The sequence below is a fragment of the Poecilia mexicana genome, unplaced genomic scaffold (genome assembly GCF_051168715.1).
Source record: "Poecilia mexicana isolate PSO_F unplaced genomic scaffold, ASM5116871v1 scaffold_2, whole genome shotgun sequence".
Lineage (NCBI taxonomy): Eukaryota > Metazoa > Chordata > Actinopteri > Cyprinodontiformes > Poeciliidae > Poecilia > Poecilia mexicana.
The window spans coordinates 43,249,088-43,276,977 of NW_028263371.1; the positions used below are offsets into that span (position 1 = coordinate 43,249,088).

The 27,890-nt window shown below is 36.7% G+C and overlaps 1 protein-coding gene across 2 annotated transcripts; it reads left to right on the top strand.

The window, feature by feature from the left end:
* The first annotated feature begins 44 nt into the window (after positions 1-44).
* On the top strand, positions 45-27,384 carry grb14 (growth factor receptor-bound protein 14). Of its 2 annotated transcripts, XM_014976093.2 has the most exons (15): positions 45-181; positions 2,456-2,670; positions 4,320-4,449; positions 15,793-15,949; positions 17,178-17,299; positions 17,691-17,765; positions 17,851-17,988; positions 19,375-19,485; positions 19,616-19,711; positions 20,061-20,123; positions 21,485-21,601; positions 22,906-22,975; positions 23,055-23,142; positions 23,577-23,670; positions 25,156-27,384. In XM_014976093.2, exons 2-15 carry the CDS (start codon positions 2,492-2,494, stop codon positions 25,300-25,302), a joined length of 1,587 nt encoding a protein of 528 aa, XP_014831579.2. In that variant the 5' UTR covers positions 45-181; positions 2,456-2,491; the 3' UTR covers positions 25,303-27,384. The 2 variants fall into 2 exon arrangements, with proteins under 2 accessions (XP_014831579.2, XP_014831587.2); XM_014976101.2 differs by lacking the exon at positions 45-181 and having other exon boundaries at positions 215-2,670.
* The last annotated feature ends 506 nt before the right edge of the window (positions 27,385-27,890 follow it).

Below are 27,890 nucleotides of genomic sequence, written 5' to 3' on the forward strand. Positions count from 1 at the left end.
GATCCTTCAGAATAAAAGCGGTCGTTCACAACAGGTAAAACTGGATCCTCGTGTGTGTGTGTGTGTGTGTGTGTGTGAGCCAAGAGCGTGTTGCTGTAGGGTGAACCCAGTCTGTCAGTTCTCACTGCAACAATAAGAAGCATGAGTCTTGAACTGAAACCTCAGTTAAAGATGCATAAAGGTAAAGGATTTAAACAATTTTTGCTAATGTTTATTAGCTTATTCTTGGTGAAAAGCTTTGCTGGTGACTTTAAAGAAATGTTGATTTAACTTTAGCTGTCAAGGTCAAATTTATTTATAGCTATACCACGTTTCCCGCTGCACAATGTGCTTTACAAGGAAGAACAACCAAAACATTAACAGGCATAAAAGAATCAAAAACCAAACATAAGATGGAGAAAACTTCTAAAGATGGTTAAAATAAGACTGTTGGTATGATTAAAAACAAACCATTTAGCTCAACGTATGCTAAAAGCCGGTTTAAAGGGGATTGAAAGTGCTCCAGAGTTTGTCCTAACTTAATATTAAGGGGCAGGTTATTCCATAGTCTGGAGCCTTCGTCTCCACCAGATGCGAGTTAAGACTGAGGACTACAAAGCAATATTGGTGCAGTAGACCTCATGGCTTTAATTGGGGCATGAATAGAGAGTAGCTCAGACAAGTAGGAGGGAGCGAGACCATGCAATGATTTCAAAACGGAAGGTAAAATTCTAAATTGCATTCTGAAACTGACAGGGAGCCAGTGAGGAGAAGTCAACTCTGAGCGTATTTTGCTTTCTACCAGTCAGCAGATGAGCAGCAGCAATTTGGACTAACTAGAGATGATGAATGGAGGTCTTGTCCAGGCCAAAATACAAGGAGTTGCAGTAGTTCAACCTGCAGAAGACAGATTAGCCGGAAGATATGGCTTTACCTTGGCCAACTGTCTAAGATTAAATAACCTAGATTGGACCACTTTTAACATTCTTTGAAAAAAGAAAAAAAAAAAAGGACTGTAGGCTCATGGGAATGTTCATAACAAAAGTAGATTGAATGCGCCAGTTTTTGTAACCCACAATAGTTTTAAAAACAAATTCTGTTTGGACAAAATTGTTTTGAATCAATTTGAGAAACTTCAAAATGTCAAACAAATTAAATATTTTGTATGATGTAAAACAGACCTATATATTGACAATGCAACCATTTTTTTTTTTTTTTTTGCAAAACACAATGAAGTTGAAAGTCCTAACAGTGCAGACACAAAGTTGGATGTAATTTTTGTGTGGACTTATTTAAACTGCAAACAAAATCTCTTACGATGCAATTTAATTTTCGGAGGCAGATTCAATACTGTCATTATCAGACTGTGAGGCTGTTACATGGTCTCCAGTTTTCAACTTTCATCAGGTGCTAATATTTATTTTTTCTTTTAATATCTTTTTTTATTTGCATCCTACCCAGCCACAAATGCAACCTGATTGTTTAAATGACATAGCTTTTTTTTATTGTCAGTATATTGAAAGGAAACAGCTGAAACTACTATTTTTGCAATTAAGACATTAATCAGTTTCTTTAGCGTTTAGGCCAAAGCTATTAAGAGCCAGAGCTGAGAGTCTAATTAGCCACGTGTGGGAGACCTCTTACATGTAAAGTATTCAAAGGCAGCCTTTGTTGCACAGATAATTCCAATAAAGTGTCTTCTTTCTTTTTAGAAACAGTTGTTTGTACCCTTTAATGCTTTGATTTGCTGCATAGCTTTCAGCTTGCTGTTTATTAAAGCCCTGTTGTAGGTTATGCGTTGTTTAATGTAAAAAAAAAAAAGTTATTGCTTTAACTCTTTGCTGGCTCTTGGTCTGAATCTCCCTTTGTCAGGGTCTGTTACACATTACCTTTCAGGACGATGTTATCGTCCTAACCATCCCCCACGTGGAGCCTGTCACTGAGTGACACAGCCCGCAGTGCAACCAGTCTGCTGGATGAGCTACTCTTTACAACCGCAGGCCTTCTGCAGCGGAGTAATTCTAAAGTGTATACCCTGTCCAAAGTCCATAAGAACAGTTAGTTTTATAGCCTCCCTGGACTCATTGCCAACCCAATTGTTTGAAAGGTCTTTGTGTGCACATATGTCCTGACATTTAGTTTGCAAATTTATCTCAATGTAAAATAATCAGGAATTAAAAAAAAAAAAAAAAAAAAACTCTTTGATTATTAATCAACTTAATACAAATAAGGCTGTTTTGACGATGATTGCGTCAAAAATATCTTTATTGTGGTGGATCATGTTTGGGTAGGAGGGATCGTTTTGCCCCACTGGGCCAGCCCTGTGGGCAGCAGATGAGCCAGAGAAACTTGTGTGTTACTGTGTGCGTGTGTGCGCGTGTGCTGCTGAGCTGTAAGCAGAAGAGCCCCGCCAGGCAGCCTGCTGAAACTGGGCACAGTCTCCCGTCCAACAGCTCGTCTCTCCTGTTTCCTTCAGATGATGCCTTGGATTTAGCCAACCCACACAAGTGCTATGAATAAGACACTGGACAAAATACACACTTCTGGAGGACTCGGACAGAAAGCAGAGATTTTTCACAGTGGCAAGGGTAATGAGAGAGTCTTCCCCAGGCCAGCAATCATCCCACTGGAAGGTCCTTCACTCACTCCAAATGCTCAGAGGACTAGGACCAAGTTTTGCAAGGGGAACAGGTATAGCTCACTTTTGCTTACATAAACTGAATGGTACAGGTCTGCTTGCAACAATATACATTATGAAAAATTCATCTACCTAAAAGAAGAACTTTGTGCAACATATTTTACAATGCTTCCAGCCCTGCATTTAAATAGCACAGTGTTTGCATATGTACGAGCCAGAAAAAAGAGCTGCAGTGTTGCTTAGCAATACACTAAAGACCAGTTGATTGAGTTTTTAAGTTGAGGTTAACCATTCATTCAAGTCACTAACAAACTTGTTTCCAAATATAATAATGAATTATTTTGAGAGTTAAAAGAAAACTTTATTTACAGTACTTTCTTTACAACATGCATTGCTCACCTCTTCCAAATGTTGAAGCACCGAAAATGCAATACAGTGAAGGAATCAGGGGCTGTTTCTCTCTACTCTTATCTAAAGCTTGTCGGTGAATGTTGTAAGTGAGTCAACAGGTAGCTAAATGCAGGAGGGGTTAGTGCAAAGAGAGGCCCGTTTATCAAGTCCTACATACCTATTGTCTGCAAGATCAGCAGCAGAATCAGTACAAGGGCCCTGCGTGCGCTGACGTGCAGGCAAAAAGTGTAATAACACCCCCTGCCCCCCACTTCTTCAAGGGTATAGATGCTGTTTTTAAGATAATTTCCCTCTCAATTGTGGTTGGGTTTGTAGCCTGTAATGATTGTATTCATTTCTGTATTTGACATCAATAAATAGATTTAAAAAGCCAAACAAAATAAAAGAAAAAAAAAGAAGAAAGATGTTGAAAAGAACAGATGAAAGTTGCCAAAGAGTGATGATGTCAAGTCTGGAACAGGATGTCAAACTTCACTGCCATACCATTGTCGGCAGACTGGAAAAAAATAAAATAATAAATAAAAAATAAAAAGTGTATCTGTGAAGGAATGTCATCTCATATGATGAAGACTTCATTGGCTGTTTTTCAAGTGAGGGTGAGGAAATCGAGATAGATGTTGCCAGTGAGGTAGTAGCATTGACATGTTTTGGAAAAAATACCATATTACTTTGAAACTACCCAAGGACAAGGCTCTCCAGAGACTGATTAGGTAAGACTTGTGAAAGTTGGAGTGATCCAAACGTAAAATATTTATAGGCATTTATTATTTTTCATTTCGTCTATAGTGAGATGTTTTGTGCTCAAACGTTTTATCAACTTAAAGCCCAGCGAGATAGTTGTGCATTATTCTCATACAAACCAAACTGAACAGCAAGTGAAGAGACTGATTTGTTTTCAGGTAGTGTCTTAAACAGGTGACACTGTTTTTAGTGGGGAATTAGAGTTCATTCTTTTTTAATGTGAATCCAGGCCTCTTTTCGCACACAGCTCCTTTGCGTGAGTGTGGGTGCTCTCTCTATCCTTTGACGCATCAATACCCAGCTACTTGTTTTTATCAAGAAAACAGCTCATGTCTGTTCAACAACAGTAATGATGGTATATACACTGACTTTTAGTTTTCGAAAAGGGGTTTTAACATACACATATGCTGTGTATATGTTTTATTCTTAAACATTTACAGGTGTTATGGCTCTAAAATCTGTTTGCCTTTCAGAACTGACCTGCCTGAATTTGTTTCAGTTATAATCACTTTCACTTATATTACTTGTGTCTGTGTTGGTGATTCTTTAGGAATGTTAGAGAGGGGGAGGACTCTTCATCTTCCTCTGTTCCAAACCCCTTTCCTGAACTTCTACCTCCAACTGTTTCCGGCTCCATCTCTAAATGTTTATTGCCTTGGACAAAACCTAGTGCAACTCAGGTGAGTCTTCCATTTACTGTAGAAAAGCATTTGACAACAACACTTGTGTTGGTAAAAACAGCACAGCTGTTGTTTTCTGACTATCCTCAATTGGCGGACATTCAGGAAAGTTGCATGATGCGTGACTAGACTGTGTTTGACTATTGATTTTTTGTTTGAATTCATGACACGTGGATGGTTGAACAGGTTTTACAAGTATGGAAATTAAGGGCGCTGAAGAGATAAATGCTGTGTCAGGATGAGCAGACAATCTGCGTAGACGGTTTACTTTGGGAAAGGGAGTTTTTTTTTCTTCTTTTTTTTCTACATTCAGGGCCCACCATACAATATGAAAAATAAATTAAGGTGTTATGTTGACTGTAGATGTTATATTTTAAACTTAAAACCTTTATGGTCCATCCTGTGAAAATCTGGCCAAGTGTCCACACCACTGTTGTTTGTTTTAGCACAAGGTGTGGGATTCTCTTGCTCTCGAGGCTGGATTGTATGCTAATGTTTGACAAGCACTTGTTGCTGTGTAAGTCTATGTATTCATTTTGATGAAGATGAAAGAGTAGGAAATGAGCATAGCACCTGACATTTATTCAATATTAAGAAGAAAGCCTTTTTTGTAATAAGACCTTGGACGCATTCTTTTACACAAAATGTCTTGTGCAACTCTTAGATATTTGGTGGTAGGCAGCCCATTTGCAACGACTTTGAAAATGAGTATCAGTGTGCTTTTTTCTTCACTAGTGGAGTATTGTGCAGTGAGTATGCATAAATTCCTGTTTAGTGGAGAGCGTTTTTTTTTTTTTTTTTTATGTGAGCCCTCACTACCTGGTCAGTTTAATAAAAAAAAATCATCTCCAAACTCTGAATCTTCATGGTTATATCTTTAATGGCTATTCTGAGTCAGCCATCCCTTGACTGTTTTTAGCTCAGAAAACTATATGCAAACATTGACCTGTTATTTTTATTTTTATTTTTTTTTTTTTACCATAATTATGTGCAAAGACTTGGTCTGTTTATTTTTTCAGCCAGCTTGAGACATCACCTGACATCTTCCTTTAGACATCTTGTTACTTCTTTTTTACATTTTCATTCAAACAAAAATGCATAGAGAGTCATTGTTTGACCTAAAATACACACTTTAACAACATTATCTCTATTCCTTACTATTCCAAGGACTAAGTGCCTTGTATCTTCAGTCTCATTATGTGGCACACTGCAAGTAAGAGAGCCTCAGTTGGACACACTTGTAACTTCATTAAAAGCCAGCCTCAAAGATTATAAAAGTACAGTTATCTAAGTTCTTAAGATACTGAGCACTGTTATTCACACATTGGAGGTATTACATCTCATACTCACACGCTCATGACCTCATTGTTTTGGCAGTGGATTACTCTGCAACAACTTGGACAGATATTGTACAGGAAATCCAAAACTTGAAACAAATATTTGGAAGACATTCAGGATTTTGGAAAGCTAACAATTATGAGTCTGTTTCAGAAGTGCATGGGTTTCAAACTCAAGGTTTCTTTCCTATACATTTTCCAGTGTGGCTGAATTGGTTTGGTTTGGAAGCCACAAAATATTTCCTGGATGTGGGTCCCAATACTATAAGCTTGAAAGTATATTTTTTTTTGTGGTGTGTATGTGCTGTGTGCATTTGTGTGTGGATTTGTAGCAGCAGGGGGGCAGCTAAAAGCAATGACTCATCGGAAAGCCTGAAATTCCAAAGTTACACAATTAACAGCAGCTATAAGTGATATTAGAGTTTGGTACTCATGTTAAGCGCAGAAGGAGAACACTATCAGAAGGTTTACTCAGTACTTGAGTTATAACATGTACAGTTCAGGTCAAAAGGTTACTGTCCCTGTTCAAGGTGTATTAGAGATGCAGTATTAAGTATTTTTCAGGCACATAGTACCATCTTATAGCACAATCGCGTAACTAATTTAATTTTGAGGTTAAACCATTCAGCAAGTCAAAAGTGGACCTATATGTATATTTCTGACAAAGTAAAAGTTCAAGACTAATCTGCCATTTATGACATTTATGAGTGTTTGTAGACTTATGATCTCAACTGTACATGATTAACACGAGTGTGTAATCAAACTACTATTTGTTTCTTTTAAGTAAATGATTGTAATATTTGTTATTTGACTAATCAAAGGCTCCAATTAATACAGAGTAAAGCTCAACTTGTCAGTGAGGTTGAATAGAACCATCCAATTGACCTTTTTTTCTGAAACAATGACCTGTTTCTTCATAAGGAAGTCCTTAAATTATTCCTTGTGTATTTTGCTGATGAGGCCTGCCCATCATGGGCTTGGCAGCCTCTCACTTATTCTTCTCAGAATCATTCTTTGGAGAGACAAAAGGACTGTGTTTGTGTGAACAGCTGTTTTTATGTCACAAGTCATGTGGTGAAGGGTTGTGACCTCCTTTCAGGAGCTCTCAAGAAACCCATGACATCATTGTTCCAAATGTGCCGCGCTCGGCCCCTCACCCACCATCTGATCCTTTCTGCAGTGGAAAGTTGCCAACTGGTCCTCCCAGAGCGTCTTTGTGGGTTGTAGTTTCAGTTATAATTATCTCAACCCAAATAAAAATCAACCAAATGCAAGGTTTAGAATTTATTCATGCACGACGCATGGAATAAATGATAGAAAAACGATTAGTTGAAATCGACATTAGATAAAATACTGTAGTATAAAATACAGCAAAACCTTCTTAACAAAAGCAATGTTTTAACATAGATTAAAACTGTAATGGTAAGAGCAGGGAGGACATAGAGAGAGGATTTTGGTACAATAGTTGGGCCTTGTTTGACTTCAGAGCTTTTTTTAAAAGTCACATGAGGAAAACATATAATTGTTCGAAAATTGCAGATTATTACAATAACTATATTAGTTATGATTGACAAAAATATTCCAACTTTTTCCTTTTTTCTGTTAAACTTTGTGAATATATTTTTTATAAAAGCTACCTACTTCAGCTTTAGTGTGTGTCTGGATTTTGAAAATGTGGCTTTCCTGCTCAGTTTTCACTCACAGTCAGTTCTCATCTCGACCAATGATGAAACTCTCATATTACATGATGGTAAATAATGATATGTGTAGTTTGTGTTCAACATTTTGATACTGGTATAACTAAGTTATGAGAAAACAGCACATCATGATTGATCATATACCCTTAAAAAGTGAGAATATGTATTACATAATTATGACAATATTGCATAATAATTGTATCTTGTTAGCAAAATGACAGCATGCAGCGGAGGTGCTCAGGAACGGGAATGTTGACAGTTATAATGATGACAATAAATAATAAGTAACTTGGCTGTTAGTCCTTAAGCTTTGATACACAAATTATTACATTTTTTTAGTTTTCATGTTATTTACTTATTTATTTTTTTTTTTTTTACCTGAGTCATTTCCATTGTGTGTAGTGTTTTATAGCAGTATCACCACAAAAGCAAACATTTATTCATTCATTTTCACAACTGGAACAAACTTGTTAAATAGGAAATTGTCATGATACTATAACTATGCCATATCTCTAGTACCCATAATAAGAATATGCAAAAATACAGTGCAAAAACCTTAATCCATGCCTTTTACTTCTGAACAGGCAGGTTTTCTTTTACATAGCAACTCATCTTGTTTCAGTTTGGGTATCTGGGTACAGCCTGCTGTTTTCCCTTTCTTTGTTTATGTTTTCTGGTAATTTGGCTGAGCTTTTCCTCCTGAAAACTGTGTTTTGAAATGTTGACTCACATGCTTGATAAGAGTTTGGTGAGAAGCAGACTTTTAGGTTTCTTCACTGCAGTGAGAAAGTGTTCAAGCTTCAAAGCACATTTTAAGTTTGGGTCTATCTCTCAACCAAAGGAGGAAAGTGAAGGGAGTCTGACTAGGTGATCTGCTGTTACTCATGGCTATTTAACTTTTAAAAAAATATTTAAATCTAACCTTGAGGGTGCAAAGTCACACATCGTATGTTATGCTGTGTGGTTATTGGATTTAAAAGAGGTGAAGACAACCCCCCCCATAAACCCTTAAAATGCACAACTGATATGGAGAATTTAAAGTCCTTAGATTTTTCCGTAATCTTTGTTCCTCTTATTTTTCTACCAAGTTCAAAAGTCGAGCTCTGGTCTACTTTTTGGGGGTATGTTTTGAATGCCAGCTCTGGTTATGTACTGGAACAACTTTGGTGGAACAACACCAAGAATCTTCTCTTTAGTTATTAATAATCAGACACAACGTCCCCTACAATAAATGTTTAGTAAAAACACAAACATTGTAATTTCTCCCTCCTAACTTTAAGATATCTTCCGAAAACATCTGCCGTCACATTGGTCACGGAAATCGATTTGCTTAACAAGCTGTGCAATTATTGTTTAGCTTCAAATAAGATGAATACATGTACGGATATATACAATGCCTATAAAAGCTATTCACTCCCTTGGATGTGCTATGCTCTATTATTTTTACAAATCAATCATGAGCATCAAAAACGTCAAAGTGAAAACGGATTGCAGTGCCTAGATGTGCGCGCCTGATTCAGACCTATGATATCAGGCATAGGTGCATCTGCTAAATACGGATTTGAAGGGGGTGAACATATATACAAACACTTATTTTACCTTAAATGTTTAATTGTCTTTATTTTATAGGCAATTCACTTTGACATTAAATAGCTTTTTTGTGAATTCTTTTGTCAAAAGGCCAGCTTTTGTTGATTGATTTGTAAAATGAATAACGAGGGTAAAACATCCAAGTTGGTGAATACCTTTTATGGACAATGTGTGTGTAGGCTGTTATTCTACTGTCAGCAGTCCATGTTTTGGGGCCTGTATGATCTCAGCAGCTGAGATACCAATGTCACATCACTGTGGTCGTTAGGTTCTAGCAGTATCTGTCCACAGCAAAGAGGACATTTGCTTCCAGGCTGTCTGCACAATATCTGCTCTTCTCTGAGAAAACACAATCAAACCGTAACTCTGCACCTTGACTTGTTCATAATAACATCTAGATTTTCATGTAGCTCATAGATCTACTACTGGGTTTCAGATTATTGTGTTGTGAACCAGTACCAGACAGACTGGCATGCTTGACTTCACAGCAGACTCTAGAATATGTTGGCTTACAGAAACATTTAAGGTCAGGCCCGACCCAAAGTGTTTGTGAACTTCACACCTGCTTAGAAAACATGAATTAACACAGAAAATGTTGGAAAATGCTTATAATATGGAAGAAACTTAGAGTTAATAAAGTCATTTTAAAAGAGTTATAACCTAAAGCCAATTTTATTTCTGTTGAAACCTAAAACATGCTTGAATGTTGACGGTTCAACATGTTAATTTTGATGTTTTACAAAGGAAATCTTAAAATTATGACATTGTATAGTGATTTTTTTTTTTTTTTTTTTTTTGCTTGATCTGAAATGGATGAAACAGCAAATCTGGATGTGAAATTAGTGATTAAATTAAAGTGTTATTTACTCATAAGTAAGATAAATTGATAGTTACACCGTCACTTAAATTAATTTCTACAAAAGGCATGTTAGTGGTATCTCAGTGGCTGTAGACTGGCATCCAAATGAAATTCTGCTTAGGTTTTTAACTCAGTGAAAGCAAAAGAAAAGTAAATTGCTTCGCTGCAAGTCTCAAATAATTTGGGTAATGAATCCGTTTGTCCTGTATTACTCCTAATACATACCTGATATTAACAGCGTCTACTTAAATTTCAACAACAAATGCAACCAAAGCAACTGTGAAATGCATTGATGTCTAAAAACTCAAAGTAGTAACTCAAACATGCAGGATGCCCCCCACATCATGATAAAACTATCAATGTCCTCATAGTAAGTTTCACTGGTTAAAATGTTTCATGCTAACCCCTTTGTGTGTACATCACGCCTCTGGTTACTATTTTGCTGCTACAGCAGCAGTGAGGAGGGTCTTGACTGAAGCGCCAACGGTCAAGGACAATGTGTCTGGAGGTAACTTTGTTATGGGAGCTGTGGAGACTCTGTTATCGCTCCGGCTCCATTAATTCCAATTCATTTTAGCCGTGTGATAACTAGCAGCGTCTACTTGTCTGTGCTCTCACAAATCAGTGAGCTGTGTTTCCAGATAAAGAGTGAAGTCTGCTGTGGGAGGCTTCTCTTTCCCCTCTCTGTTCTCATGAATTTAGTGTGAGCACAATTGTGTTCCTTATACTCCTCTGTGAAGGCAGTCCATATTGGCGATCATAAATGAAATAGGGAAATATGTTAGATCGTTATTTTCCTCTCACGGTGGAATCGGGAGGGTTTATATCAGCTTTATGTTTGCACGACAGCTGAGGTGTTTCTTACTGAGTGAGGCAAAACTATTTGCAGCCAGATATCATTCCCAGCCATGTCTGGCTGCAAATATTTTGTACAATGTTCCCTTAATCCCTTCATATTTTTCCACAGTTTATGTTCCGTAAGCAAAAGTCAATGTATTTTATTGAGATTTGTTTTTCACTGAGTCCGTAATTTGAAGAAGGGAAATGTTTAACAATGCTTTATTACAAAGGAAAATGTGGCAATGTGGAACACTATTGTATAAAATACAGACACCAATATATAAAATTCTGTGCATACACTGACACTATATCCATTGTGAAGCTGGCTGGTGGCAGTTTCATTCCATGGGGACAGCAGGGACAGGGAAGATAAATTAAAGAAAAACGAGCTGATGGAAAGATTTATGGAGCTACGTATGAGAGAAAAACTGTAAGAAAACCTGTAGATGCTGCAAGACTTTAGACTGTGGACGAGGTTCACCTCCCAGCAGGACAACACCCTGAAACAATTACAATTGCCACCAGAACCGCAACATAATCAAAACATTAATTTGTTGGAATAGTTCAGTCAAACCTGAGAACTAAATTTGACTGAGAATCCAGGATACTTGAAAACTGATGCTCACATCAAATCCTGAAATCCAGCCATTTTTCATGATAAGAATGAAAAAAATCAGCCTCTATATATGAGCAAAGCTGGTTGAGACACGCCCCGCATTCTGCTAAAATGTGTTTCTACAAACCCTTGACAAAAAAAAACAGTGAAGGACAAATCCAGGTCCATATTTTTCAGATTTTCTATTAACCTGTAAAACATAGACTGTTTTCTTTTTCACTTGACTGTTTTGTGTGTGGTGTCCTTCAATATAAAAGAATAATATTTCTGTTTGTTGTTGCAACATGACAAAAACTGAACACGTTCAAGGGATATGCATATTTTAATAAGCAAGTGCAGATATCCCTAGTGTTAATGAAGAGGATTTTCTGTTTAATACTTGTGTATTGTGGATTACAGATTGTAATAGTCTAAAAATAGCTGTGTGGTGTCTGGAGATATAGCCAGCTGAACCCTCTCATATAAGTGAACTCTTTAGCACATTTCTGTTTTCCTTTTGTTTATTCATCATCTATTGTTTCTTTTGAAACAATCACCACTGTCCCTCTAGCCCTGCACTCTTTATATCAAATCTGATTGTCATGACAAGATCTTTTTTTTTCTTTTTTTTGTCCATTATCTTGTTAATATGAGCTCCCTTTTTCTAAAAGGCGAGAAAAGGAAGAAAAAAAAAGATATAACATTTTCAAGGACAAAGGAGGAGTTTGTGTTGTGGGGAGGCAGAACAGTTTAGTTTCTCACACTTGGAGGGAGCTCACTCCAAAAAGGGTTTTATAGGATCAAGTATGGTTACTATGTAGAAAACATTCAGTATAAATTTGTCATTAACACCGTCACTGCTTTAAATTATTCTTGCCTTCAACTGTTGAATGGATGGTTCATCTCCTAGTCGGTTAGGCGTGTAAGGCAAGAAGCATGAATTTCCATGCAAGAAGAGTCACCTTGCCTGCCATCACACCTCTATGTCTACAGAAGCGGGTAAGAATCAAGCAGGGATTTCCTGTTTTCTCTGATATTGCCATAACAGCAAAGTTTTTCCCACTGTTTTCTTCTGAATTGCTGACGTCAATTTCTGTTTCAGATTTAGATTTACATTCAAAAAGTGTCACATGAAGTCCATTTTCAGAAAACTTTTATTGGACTATTCGTGTTGTCTTCATCTCATAATTTGCTTACATTCTACTCAAAACTCAATGAGTTGTTTTAGCTTCTCGGTTTTCTGTTAGTCCTTTTGAATGCAGTTTTTCCATAAAACATTTTCCGATTCCACCAGTCAGTCAGTCAGTTACACTTTCAGATGCGTCTGAAAGACTTGGAAGTCTCTGTCTTGTTAGACTGCTTCAACTGGAACACGAGCACACCTTGTGCTTTGCTTAAAGGCTCATAATTATCTTTGGGTGTTGCAACAATACTGATTTTAGGGTTCATTTAAAAATGTGTCATCTCTTCTTCCTTCCTACTTGCTTTTAAAGACTGTTGAATTTGCCTGTTTACATCAACATTTTGATGTTATATAATAAGCCTTAATGCGGAATATTATCCTAATGTTATACATGAAAACAGCTTTTATTCAGCTCTCAAAACTCATGATTTCTTCCAGCAGTCACTTTGATATGCAAAGCTGCAACTAACCTTAAAGCTTGTTCATCAGTCGTGCTTGATAACGTTTGTCGTTTTTCTTTAATTTATCTCCTGTTGCACACTGATTATGTCTTTCTAGCTATTGCTTTCCAGAAACTTGTAGCAGAGAGGGCAGGCTTGCCATAAGCAGCTGGTTGTACAACTGTTTGTAGCGGTTAGAAGCAGCACCTGGTCTGGAAGCCCTGCAGGAATCTGAAACCATCAGTTTTTCCAGTGTTATGACATGACTGGGGAGAAGTGGGAGGATAATTCAGATGGTTGTCTTAGTCCAGGCAGGAGGCCAGCTCCTCACCCTCTCACCGCTCAGTGACAGAGCCACAGCTGTGGGAGTGCGCTTCAAGGTTCAACCCTAGGAGGCTAATTGGCAAAATGGCACACGCTGTACTGCCCTTGAGATAAGAAGGTCTAATAGAGGAGTTTGTGTTCAATGAGACTATATTTAGTGCTGTATGGTAAGTTTCTGGATATACTCTGACTTGTCTGGCTGTCTTTACGGCACGTAATGTACCGATGCCTTGCCCCAAGTTTCACCCATCACCTTGGCAAGACACTTTTTCAGATCAGCACTTTAGACAAACTTATTTTATTTCACAATTTTTCTGGGCCTCTATTGGTTTTTTTTTTACTGATTGTATTGTGATATAATTTGGTCATGAAATCAGTGGATTACTAAGACTATTAACTTGTTTACAAGTTTACAATGTAATTCAAAGCAAGTAAAGTTGGATGTACCTCAATGTTGGACTTCAACAGTTTGATCAAGTTAAGAAAACATTGGGAAAGTGGGCAAAAGAAAAGATCTTTACTCCAATGTAAGTCATGAATACGACAACACATTTTAGTTAGGTTTGCGATAGAATTAAATACATTTTATTTTGCTACTCTGTAATCTCATTAAAAATTCACCAACATTTTTCAATATACAGTTTGTTGTATACATATTCAAACATCCAAAGCAGTATTTATTTTCTGCCCAGGAACTTTCTTTGGATGGAGGCATAAAAATAAATAAATCCTATATGACCTCAATCAGAAAAGCTGCAAACTGATTTATTTTTATTTTTATTTTTATTTTTTTACTGTTTTTCTTTTCAATAAAGGCCTGATTTTTGGAGTGCAAAACTAATCATTTTCCAGTCAACAAATTCCTCCACATGAGCCAAGGATCTCTGCAGCTCCTCCAGAGTTACCATAAGCCCCTTGGCTGCTTGTCTTATATATCCTCTAGCTAGCCAGTAGGTTTATTGTTGTGCCATAATCTTTTCCATTTTCATATAATAATAGATAAAACAGAGCTCCGAGAGTCGTTCAAAGCTTGGGGTATTGCTTTAAATTTCTCAGCAACTTTCTCCCTGACCTCTCTGCGGTGTTCCTTGGTCTTCTCTATGTTCTCTAGCAAACCTCCAAGGTCTTCACAGAACAGCTGGATTTGCAATGAGATTAAATTACACACAGGTAAATGGTCTACCACATGAAATGTCAATAAAATACATTGACATTTGTGATTATATTGTGACAAGGTGAAGAAGTTTAAGAGGTGTGAATGCATTTGCAATGCAGAATAATGCATACCTGTTCTTTTCAGAAATCGCGGCTTTGAAATTGAACAAAAATACACATCACAACATCATTTAATGTACACTTCATTTTATTGTTGCACATTTGTAATTCTTATTTAAAAGTTTTCTCAATATATCTCAAAAACGTTGGTATCCATGGAGACCCCTAGGCTCACAGTGCCAGTTTAGGCTGTGATATGCTGCTTCTCTTGTCTGCTCCTTATATGTCTGGACATGTGAATCTGTTGCAGTTTTTATCCACCTGTGTGATTGGTTATGAATGGAACTTTTGTTACCGCGTCGTGCAATGTTGACTATATTAACACTGAATGGTAGGGTTGTTTATTAAGTGCAGCTGTTTGCTTTACTTGGAATCTATTGCTGAACTCTAAATGAACTGATTGAAGACTTAAGGGTTTCCATAAAAAAGGTCATGTTATTGTTGGAAGCATTGCCTCCTGAGATTTTTGGACTCAGTTTGTTTGCAAATGCTCTTTCAGTTTTTGTGAGCCTTCAAGAAATATTATCACAGGTGCATGAATGTTATTTTAAAAAGATTTAAGCCATAGACTTTTATTGGGTCTATGGCTTAGACCAACGAGGCCTAAGCCATAGACCTCTGTTTCCGGAGGAGAGAGGATGCAGGTGTTTCAGTAGGGCGCCCCAATGATGCATATATCTGGAGCTGGGAAAGCACAGTGCTAACAGGGTGTTTTGTCATCCAGCTTTCTAGTTTTGCTGCAGCACAGAGGAAAACACTGAGATGGGGCAAACTCAGTGGGAACCAGCAGACACTTGCTGTGAAGTTTGATATGTGCTTTTATGTTGTGAACCAAAGGGAAAAACAACTTTGCAATTCTGTGGACTGAGTTGTAGTTTGTGGTTTTAAAGCTTGCCCAGTAACAGCACGGTGCCCCACTCCGAACAGAGGGGGAGCAGATTGATTAATTCATTTTTTTATTTTTTTAAAGAAGTTTCTCCATGTTAATGTCCACTCTTCGCATCCTCATATTTGCACAACATACTTTGTGTATTGTGTTATGCTTTATGAAACAAATATCAAGCTGATGAGGCGGAGAGTGTATTACTTTCAATGTCAGATCAGTTTTAAAAACACTTCATTTAGATTACCTTGAGGCCTATTTCTTAAGTGAAGAATGATCTCAGTTGCCGCATGTTTGGAATGGTTCTTATTTTCTTTCAGGTGATTAAAGTGTTCGATGAAAACAACACCAGCAAGGCTGTAGAGGTGCCCACTGATGTCACTGCCAGGGACATATGCCAGCTGTTTGTCCTGAAGAATCACTGCATTGATGACCACAGCTGGACTCTTATTGACCACCACATCCAGCTAGGAATAGGTGAGATATGTTTTGCCCCCTTGATAATCTGGCTGGGCATATTCCAATCTGAGAGTACCATCAGTTATAAGGAACTGACATGATCCCTAATATATTTTGATTAATTCTTTTATTTTTATATCACTGTAGCCCAACTGTTAATTACAGTTAATTGCCAGTAATATAGAATTTAGAGACATAAAATGTTTATTTTAGTTGTTTTATTTAATATGCATGTCAGTAATTGCTGTTTTTTTTAAACCAATCTACTTTGAATTGTGTTTAATGTGCACCTTTATTATTATTATTATTATTATTATTATTATTATTATTATTATTATTATTATTATTTTGTAATTTGATGCTTCCTGTCCAAAGCAAATTGTCTGAAAACATAATGAGAAAAACAAAATGTTGCTAGACATCATTTCTCTTATATTCTGGGACACTGGGTGGAGATGGTAAATACAGCTGAAACCAGATGTTGCGCTGTAGGTTTCCTGTTTTAGCCCAGTTAGGATTGACACAGTTATTTAGACCTTCTAAATTATGAGACACAAATTATTGTAGATTTTTTAATCACTTTCTTAACAGTCAAAACTTTATTTGCTATTAAATTGCAATTAAACGTTGTGATTTAGATCAAACATTTTGAGTATAATTCTTGAGTGTCACCTTTAGTGCACTACATTCCAACAGTAAATGCCCAGATATTGTGGGTAAAGTAACATGAGACATAAACAGAGGCTGTCTTTCAGCATCAGCTTGTGCTAAATGACACATTATGTGTCATTATTATGACACATTATGTGTCATTTAACCCAAGCCATTCTGTAAATCCAGTAGAACAAAGAGCTTTGTCTTGTCAGGAGGTGGGTGGAGCTTCACTTGGGTTGCCAGGTGAGGGGCGGGGCTTCGCTTGGCGTTAAGGTGACACAAATCTGGCGGAACAATTTAGAGGTTTTTGAAACAGGTCGTTTTGCAGACAGTAGCAGAACATTTACTTATTTCCAAAAGTGTTTTATTTTTTATTTTTATTTTTTGCTCTTGGATTGTTTATAGAAAGAGACACCAAAGTGAAAGAATAGAAATATGCAAAAAGTGACTTTTGCATAATAGTGGATCTTTAAATTTATAATGTAGATTTTGGTTTGATAACACACCTGTTTCCCTGTAACTGGTCACTCACTTGTTAAAACCTTTCATTCATTGAGCTTTCATACATGTTCTCCGTCTGTGTTTTCTCCAGAAAGGACCATAGAAGATCATGAATGTGTTATGGACGTGCTATCAGGCAATGGGATGGAGACAGACAGTCGGCTGTATTTTAGAAAGAATTATGCTAAATATGAATTCTTTAAGAAACCGCTGGTGAGTTTGCCACAAAATTCTACTGCGTATAAAGTAATCAGACCAGTGGTGGTTCTTGCATGAATGGTGTCCTGGACAAGTCTATTATCTAAATCATCTAAAATCAGGCACGGGATATCGTGCAGTGAAGTCTCACACAAAGCACATAAAATAGTTTCCCATTTCCCTCCAGCAAGCAGAAAGCACACTCTCCCCATTGAGAGATAAAATCAATAGCAACTTTGTTTAAAGCCTAGTCAGGACAAGAAAGTTATATTTTTCTTTCTGGTGCTTATTCCTCCCTGGGAAACGTCCCATATGGCCCACATCAAAATCCGCCACTGGATCACACACATCTTGCAACTGTTTAAAAGATGAATTAATGTTAAACAAATTTTGCTAAATTTTGTAGGACTTTTTCCCAGATCATATGGTTTCCATATCAACAGAAACTAATGGCATTGTGGATCACTCCGAGCTTATTGAGGTATGGAGGTTTTTGATTTTGAGAGCCAATGGTATGAAATAAAGACTGTGAATGGTCAACTATTTCCCCCACGTCTCCCAAACAGACCTTCCTCAAATCCAGCACTTGTCCTGAGATCCATGGCCACCTTCATGTCAAAGAGCAAAGCAAGAAGTCCTGGAAGAAGTTTTATTTTGTTTTACGGAGGTCAGGGCTTTATTTCTCCACCAAGGGAACTTCTAAGGTTAGTAAAACAAACATTCAACAAATAATTAAACAACGTTTTTGAGTATTTTATTGATATAATTTCAGTTTACAATTTTAGAAATATACGTCTGCTGTATTTTCAAAAATAATTAATGTTACATTATCTAGGGTTGATGCAGTTTGTCCTCAGAGGGGAGTCTAAATGCATAGAACCAATTGAAAAACTCTTTTAAAATCAGTAAAATCAGTTCATGATCAGTTCATCCTCTGCATGTGCACCAAAGGTGTTATAAAAAGGCACTGGAGCAGGTTGAGCTTGGTTTTCCTGAGGCCAGCCGCAGTGGAAACCATACTCTGTGCTGCTGACAAGTGAAGCTTATACCTGGTCTGCAGCCATGCCAGCACACCCACTTTTCAACTGCTTTGCTTTCATTTCTTACAACAGTAGGTCTTTTGTTGTTAAAGTACAGGTAGGTTTGGTATGGCGCCCGCTTTTCGTCCTGCATGTTTACAATCCATCTGGTGTCTTGGTCAAACACTTTGCTAGTCAGTCAGCACAGACATTAATGGCTGAAGCATTACTTTAAATAAGGAAGTGGGAACAGTGTGTCACATGAAAGCAGAACAATGAACGCCTTTCAGTTTTTTTTGTTTTTTTTACTCAGAGTTATCTTTGACAGTGTAGCTATTGATGCTGTCTCTATGTCTAAATGCATGCTTATCGCTTTCATTAAATATTTTGATTTCTCAGATGGAAATTCAGTTTCAAATATCATGCTCCACTACTGAGTTCTTATATTTTCTCATTTTCATGCTAATTTAATTGGCAGTACTGTCTATTTTGACATTATCGAAATATTTTAAAGAAACCATAATCTTTTTTTAGGAAAAAAAAATATCCTTTTGCTTTCTCGTATATTTTCTATTAATCATTGTCACATAAAATGAAATAACAACCATTACCTTTGGCATGTACATGTATATTGAGCAGAAATATGTCTTGTCCGATAAAGATGTTTATACCTCCAGAACTTTCCAGTAATTTTAAATGTACTTTATTGGGTTTTAATGTGACAGACCAACACAAAGTAGTGTGTAATTGTTATATGGGTGGAAAATGACAAATGCTTTTTCAATTCTTTTTTAAATAACAACATAAATCTCTGTGTTTGCATTTGTCATCACCCACGTTCAGTCTGATACACCTAAATAAAATCCACAGCAACCAACTGCAACTTGTGCCTAATATGAACAATTTTGGTGTATAAGGCATGCTTCTCTAAGTCTCTGTGTAACTTTAGAGTAACAGTTTTAATGATGGGTATGTTTTTTTCTTCTTCTTCCTTTTTTTATAATTCCATTTAAGCTCCTAACTACAGCAGTCTTTGCTGTATTTTCACAAGAAGCTCTGTTTGATGTACAGGAACCAAGGCATCTCCAGTTCTTTGCTGATTTCGCCGACAGTGACATCTACACTGTTCTATCAGCCAAAAAAGCGCATGGAGCACCAACAGAGTTCGCTTTCTGTGTCAAGGTAGGGAGAGCTTCTTTTACTTCACAAGGTTTGAACTTGTTTTGAAGAGAGAAGAGAACTATCAAAGCTTTCGGGTTTCCAACACACATTGTATTTCAATATCGTGCCTGCTTGTTACGTCTCACTGCAGGCTACAAAGTGCAGTTCGTCTCGTGATTTGAAACTGCTTTGTGCGGATGATGAGCAGACCAAGACCTGCTGGATCACAGCCATGCGCTTGTTAAAGGTTGGCTTGCTGATGAATAACTGTGGCTGATATGTAGGAAGAGGAATGCTGAGTCAGTGCTAGAATCAGATTTAGCTTTGGAAAGAGGTCAGGGGAAACTATCGAGTGATGCTGGATTAGCATTCCCGCTCTTGATAGAGGCAGCATGTGTTCATTGTCTGGATATCTGATGGATCAGTGGGTCCATCACACTCCTCCATAAATAAAATTGAGTGTAGCATAAAATATGAATTTCAGTGGATAATCTTTTTTTTTTCTCGTCTTCACAACAAATAAATAAGGTTTAAAAATTAAATGCAATGCAGTGTCTGGGTTCAAATTAATCATTTTAACCTTCTTCATCTTTCAGTTTGGGATGCAACTTTACCAAAACTTCATTCAGCCTCATCAGAAGCAAAAAGTCTCATCCATGGTAAGCTGAAGTTGTAAAGTTGTCTGTAATAATGGGAGCTGAAGGTGTTTGCGTAGTGTTTCGGTGCTAGTTAGGTTATTGTAAATTTGTTTATAAAGTTCTATTCCTGAATGTCAGCCACAGTTCCATAGAGCTATAAAAATTATATGTTTACTGAGAACATTTTTGACGTCTTCCAACATTTTCTCTCTTCCGTAAAAAGTATACTACTGGGATTTCTTTGTGAGAGAATACTTGGCTAGAAAGAAGTAGTGGAACATTGTAAAAGCAAACACGAGTGTAAAGTAGACTAATAAACTTGAACCATGAGACAAAGTTCTATGAATTGCTGCACGTTTTTTTCTTATTGAATGGTTTTTAATGCGGTACTATAAACTTATTATATGTCAGTGTTCTTCTTTTAGCCTCTGTTAAAATAAATCAGTCAATGAAGCCTTAAAAACAATGTGAATACATAAAAAAAAATGCAACAGTGATATAATTCTGTAGGACAAATAACTCACCTTCAGTGTTTTAATGTCGACTTCATGTCCCAGAATAGCCTCAAACTTTACTGAGGCAGCAAACAGGATCTATTTATGGGTTATGTGCATGTTCGCAAGCTGCCAGCCTTCTAAAAATACATAATGATCAGCTGCTCTCACATTTGACAGCTCATCCCTTCTTCTTCTTTTCCTGCTGTCATGGGGTCGAATGCTCCCTGGCAGACATAGCCAGGAGGATTTGCTAGAAAGATTGGAAAGTATGTGAATCAGCTCGATGCCAAGCTGGGTAATTAAATTTTATGTATAGATAACATGATATGTTTCAGCAGAATTGCTGCCATTTATAAATGACAGTTGAGCTGATGAGTATTTACGGCATGTGATGTGGGTCAGAAAGGATAAACAGCAGTAAAATAAATAAAAAAATGTTTAAGAGCACTCATTTTAATTGCAGAGCTTAGTTGGTGGAACGGCAATAAGTGTTGCAATTTGAAAGCTTTGAGGTAATCCTCATAAGAAGAATTTTCTTGACTGTGTGTGTAGTTTAGAGCCACTCACTCTATGACAGCTTAAAAGAGTAAAATGTGCCCATGTGTCATTCTTTCCAAAGCCACTCTAATCCCTTTTCAATAGGGCTTTCTGTCTGGAATTATCTAGAAATGATGAGGATGGAGTCACATTACACAGACACTAGGTGGCAGTGTAATCCCACATGGCAGCAAGTCTTTAAATCTTCCGTAACCTGTAAAAGGGACTCAATTAAAAACAATCTGCATTTTATTTCCGTGATTTAGATTTTCACTTGCTTGAACTAATGTGTCTTTTATGGTTTAATTACAGTGCCTAAAACAATATATAATTTCTTTACCATTTCAGAGAAGCATCTCTGAGAACTCGCTGGTGGCCATGGACTTTTCTGGTCAAAAGACACGAGTGATCGAGAACCCGTCTGAAGCTCTGTCCGTGGCTGTGGAGGAAGGCCTGTCATGGAGGGTGAGTCAAGGATTTCTCAGCACATGTCTCACTCTATGCAAAGAGAGACGTCAGCGTTGTTTATTTTACATGATTTTTTTTTTCTCTCATGTAAAAGGAGTCAATGAGAGACACACCTACAAAACAATTTATGGTTTTTACTTTTTATCTAATATATTTTATAAGTGTGGCATGCCTTTCTATGTAATGCATGAAAATGTATAACCTGGTCTAAATGGAGTTCAGTGCAACTAACTGCAGAAGTTACCTTATTAGTGAGTAGAGTCTACCACTGTGTATTTTATTCTCAGTAAAAATCCAACTGTTCTCTGAAGGACTCAGACGTTTGTTAGAGAGCATAAGTGAACAAACAGCATCAGGAAGATCATGGAAGTCAGCAAAGAGGTCAGGAAAAAATCTGTGCAAAACTAGAAAAATAAGCTGTGGACAATTTAAAAGCAGGGCAGGTTATCTGAAAGTTTCCAAAATTTCAAAGAGCAATTTATAGTTTGAAAATGGAAAAAAAATAAAAAAATAAAATAAAATAAATAAATGCATGTGTAAGCCATCCAAGACATAGTTTTACATTTTAACTGAGAAGCTGAACAAGGCATTAATCTGAGAAACAACCAAGAGGCCCTAGGTTACTCTGGAGGAGCTGCAGAAATTCACAGATCAACTGTGAGAATCTGTTGTCAGGGTAACTATTAATACTAAGCCCTTCAGATCTGGGCTCCGTGAAAGAGCTGCAGGAACAAAGCAAGAGGGAGTCCAGTTTGCAGTTTGCCATCTGTCACATGGGGAAAAGCAAACATGTGAAGGAGCTCAGATACAATGAAATCAAAATTTGAATATTTGGCCTGTGTGCAAAACACTGTTGATACTGTCAATACAATCTGACTGAGCTTGACTTAATTTGCAAAAAAAAAAAAAAAGGCAGAGCTTTCAGACGTGCAAAGCCGGTTGAGAAATATTAAAATCCATACATCATTTTCTTCCTGCATTAAAATTATGTGCTGCTTTATGTGAAGAGCGGTTTGAGATTTGAGTAGTCAAAATAATTGGAAAGTGCTATAAAAGTTCAGTCCATTTACCACTTACCATTAGTCTAGCACATAAAATCTCAATAAAATAAAATGAAGTCAGTAGTTGCAATGTGACAACATGTAAAAAGACTGGAGTATGAATATGTCTGCAAGGCACTAATTGAAAGCTTCTCACAAAGCCATGAAGACGATTCAAGAGAAAACAGGTTAACCGAATATTAACATTATTATATATCATTATATATGTTATATTATGACAATCACTCATGTCTCCCTCAGAAGAAAAGCTGCCACCGTTTGAGTGGTCACGGGAGCCCCTCGTCCACACAGAGCTCAGTTCCAAACCTAGGTATGTGAGATACGTCTCTGTCTGCTTCACGTATGTACACACGTAACAAAACAGCTAACTCCCAATCTTTGTGCTGCAGCAATCCACTTGGCTCAGCCGTGGTTCCATGGGAAGCTGTCTCGGGAAGAAGCTCAGCATTTAATTACCCAGCAGGGTCTTATTGATGGGTAAGTTGTTAATTCTCTTTTAGCATATTGTCTCGCTTAAGACAATTGGGATTTTGCAAACAGGGTGACCTCTTGCCTCATATCATTTAGAGAGTTTTTCTCTCTTAGCTGATTTGCAAAAGAGCAAGTATAACAACACATTTATAATTGTTTACACTCAGACCAATCGTGTGCGGTTGACAAAAGTGTTATTTACAAATGATGACCATTAAAATGGCTAATTTTTTGTGCTGCAGTGTCACAGCTTAACACTTTCTTTTGCTTTGATATCTTTACCAAGACAACTAAAACAACAATCTTTAATTGACTATATTATGTTTTACTACTCATCTCAATAATTCATAAATCTTTAAATATCGGTAAGTCTCAGAAGTCATATTTTAACATACATGCTTTGTCTTGAACTACACTAACGGGGTTTCTTCCTGTTCCAGAGTGTTTCTTCTGAGGGACAGCCAAAGCAACCCAAAGACGTTTGTTCTCTCACTCTGCCACATGCAGAAAATCAAACACTTTCAGATTCTACCAGTAAGTACACTCATTTGCATAAGTCTAAGCTAAACTGGAAAACATTTTTTTCTGATTAAAAGGTCGGTCAGATGAGGGTGTTTTTACAAATGCAGAGCAAAATAATTTTATTTGTGGTAATCAATTGCCAAAAACAGAAAGGAGATACATGTCGTAAGATTATTTAACATCTCTATAGTCAGAGCTCAACTCAAAATCAAATCGAATCGCCCTGATTAATGGCACTGATTGTTTTCCAGATCAAATTTGGAATCATAGTATAAAACAAAAACAAACAAACAAAATAAAACAATACAGTATAAACTTTATTAGATTTTCCTCCAACTTTTCTGACAGATTGAATTATTTGATGCCTGAACAACAGCAATACAAGCAGTTTCCCTGGATTCACATGCAGATGTTCCTAGCTGTAGCAGAAGGAGACTTGTCATACATCACTTTTGTTTTCCATTTTCAACCAAAACTTCCAAATGTTTGAAGATTCACCTGTGCATTTACTGTAAAGAAGATGAATGACGTCTACCCTGCTATTTCACCTGCAGTACAGCTTAATATCATTATTATGTGCATTGGCTTGTTTTCCGTAGTCATCTTAGTATCTTTTATTGCAATGACACCAGACACATCTCCTAGATAAACACGTCTCCTTGACTATTATGAAAGTTGTTGTCAGATATATATCTGCCATCTCCATTTAAATTTAGAGAAGTAAACTAATAGGAGGTGGAAAGACCTGTCTGGGAAAAAATAAAAAAATAAAAAAAATAAAGAAAATCATAACTTTAAACCACTTCCATGATTTTGTTATCAACATATAGCTCAAGAAAAAGAAATAAAATAAAATTCACTTATAAAGACTTAAATAGTCATATTTTAAGCCTGTTAGTCTTACTTAGCACTACTTCATGGTAACATCTATGATGTTGTGTCTCATTCATGGGAACACAAGTTAGAAGACGGTTGGTTGTAAGGCTACATTTTATCCAATTAAGTCACAGTTTCCAACAAAATCGGAAAACATATTGAAAAATTAGTGGTGTAGACATATAACCTAATTAAAAATTGTATTTTACAATTAATATGCCATAAATCATCTTAGAATGTATTGTAATAATTTGTTTCAAATGTCCAGAAACATGTGATAGAGCGAATTGAGGATTTTGGAAATTGCATTTCTTTTCACATAATACAACTTGACTCTAATTTATGGATCATATCTGGGGCTCCTTGCTCTTTTGGCTCAAAACATGTCCTTGTATGACAATATTTGTACATTTGAAGTCATTAACATATATTGTCGAATAATCCTAACTAAAGGTTTAGATCGACATGAAAAACAGATGAGAAATGAGCCAAACATGCAAAATAAACTCTACACCAAGGTCAATTTCACTTGTTTTCTATTTGCCACAATTAGCAGAATTTGTATTACATTTTTCTCTGTTTTATGTGCACATATGGATGTGTGTATTTGGTCCATTTTAGGTGGACGATGAAGGGGAGCTGTTCTACAGTTTGGATGACGGTCACACACGATTTACTGATTTGATCCAGTTAGTGGAGTTTTACCAGTTAAACCGTGGGACTCTCCCCTGCAGACTGAAGCATCACTGTATCCGGATTACCCTGTGAAATGGACACTAAAGACTCCCCAATGGACCCTTTACTTTGGGTTTTGTTGGACAAACACCCTTTTCAATTTTTTTTTTGCCTTACAGAAGAACAACGTAGAGACTGTGGTTTTCACAATGTGGAATATTCTCCATCTTTGTTTTTCTCTTTCAGGAAAAGCCAGCTGTCAGATTGGACTGTATGACCATTATAGGTTGCAAATAAGATTATTTTTTAACTCAGTTGTCTTTCTACATGTATTGGGAAATCTATTTTGCAAAGCCTAATCATGACGATTTGCTCTAAGAAGTGTGAAATTGTGTTCCTTCACAATATCAGTGAAACTTTTTTGTAATACCTGGTTTTCTAATGGTGTGCACAAACAATATTGCTGAAGCTCCTTTATACTCTACAACCACAAACTTTATTATATTTTATTGGGATTTTGTCTTTTTGTTCGCGGTATGCCTGCATGCATAATAATGAAAGAGAAGTGGTTCTGAAAATGTAATAAAAAAAAAAAAAATCTGAAATTTCTCCCTTTGCAATTACAGCTGCAAATGTTTTGGAAGATGTATCTAATGACTATCATTTTCACAAAATAGCTTGTCCCCGTCAGATTGCATGGAGAGCATTGATATGTTTTAGAGCTTTTCTTCCATTCTTTCACATTTGCTGTGTCTCATATATGTCTTGGGGGGGAAACTCCAAATAGTACTTCTTAAGATTTCCCCCTTGCCAATTTTCTGTGAAACCCAGATTTGGGGAACACATGACAAATAGCTGCCCTGGCTTCAGATTATCCCACCTGAGAGGTGGATCTCTCCAATTCCTCCAAAGTTACCACAGGACTCCCACCTGTCTCTTCTGATGACTGCACTTCTTGCCTGGCCTGCAAGCAGAGGTGGATAACCATGTCGGTTTGTAGTGTCGCCACACTCTTTTCATATCTAGATGATGATATGAAAAGATGTGAGACCTCCAAAGCTTTATACCTGATCTGTCTGCTGTTTCTTGGTCTTTCTGATGTTGTTTGTTAACAAATGATTTCTAACAAACCTCTTCAGTTGTTGAATCAAACTGAGCACACGTCAACACTATTTACTAATTAGCTGACTTCTGATCGCTGTTGAATGCACCATTTTTCTTAATGGGCACTAGATGGCTGCTGATTACAATTACATGCCACAATTTAACAAAAAAAAAAAAAAAAAAAAATATGTGCAAAAAAAGGCAGGCCTGCAAGAAAACTTTGAGTTATGTGCATCCCAATAAAAATATATTAAAGTCTGTGATTTTTAAAGTAGAAAAAAATAGAAAAAAAGTTAAGGTGAATAACTATTTTGGAAGGCATGGTAAACGTGATTCATTTCAAATAAAGAAGCGTTTGCTTGGATGCATGCAGTTCTGAAAACATCAGTAAGAACACATTTCAGCTGTTAAATAGGGCTATTTTTTCTTGTTTTTGTACCTCTCAGTGTTCAGGATGTTTTTTTTTTTTTTTTTTTTAGTTGAGAGAAACTGCCTCTCAAGAAATCAAACAGCGTTTACAGCTTTTGCCTTTCAGCCATCATGAAGAAATTCTGTATATCTGATTCTGATCGCACTAAATTCAAATGTAAAATAAAATGAACCCTTTGGAGTTTGTTCTTTTTGTTTTCTCACCTGGATTGATTGTAATTAGATCACCACTTAAAGGCAGTGTCAGAAATGTTTTTGTCATGTTTGTTTGTATGCCATTAGCACTGCTGTGTAAAATCAGCATAATTCATTATTATATTTTTTTTAAACAAAACTACATTATTAAAAGAATATATTTCGAGTCACTTTTAAAATATATGTCTGCGATTTCTTTTAGCTTCAAAATTTTGCATTCAGATTGATTTTTATCTGTTGCTGTTTTTTGCTCAGTTGATATCTGTGGTGTGAGGAGATCTAGCCATTGTAATGTACTAATTTCTTTTTTATTATGTTTTTCCAAATAAGCTGTATTGTTTTTTTGGCGATAGGGCCACAACCAGCAATTTTCAGATCGATTTGGAACCTATGCTCAGTTCCACAATTTTCTCACATTTGTCAATAAACTGCAAGATTACTTATTAATCTGTGCATGGCAATAGTCTCTAACAAAGACATAGCATTACATAGACCATGCAGGGGTTGTCCCATGTCCAGTACCTGTAACCTAAAATAACTTGAAGCTGTTAGAGAAGATTTTATGGTAAATATGCATTCCTAGATCTAGATTTAGAGCTAACATCTAAACCAGAGATTTCTCTTGTGGTATTATTTTTCCCCCATGTTATTTTCACACTGTAGTGTAACATGCTGACATGGTTTGACAGCAGGGGGGTGCCGTGGATCGGCTGGTTTTCAGATGGAAGATCAGAAGTTTGATCTTCTGCCATATGTCGAAATGTTGTTGGGTAAAATGTTGAACTCTATCTTAAAATGGATCTGGTATGCAGCACTGATTATATAAGGTTTAATTTTACTCCAATTTATGCAAGAAGGAGCAATCTGGCTGAAAAAAGTTACAGCAATAGAGAATTTAAATGTTACAAGGAAGAATTGTCTTATAAATGGGAACATTTGATGTGAAAATCCAA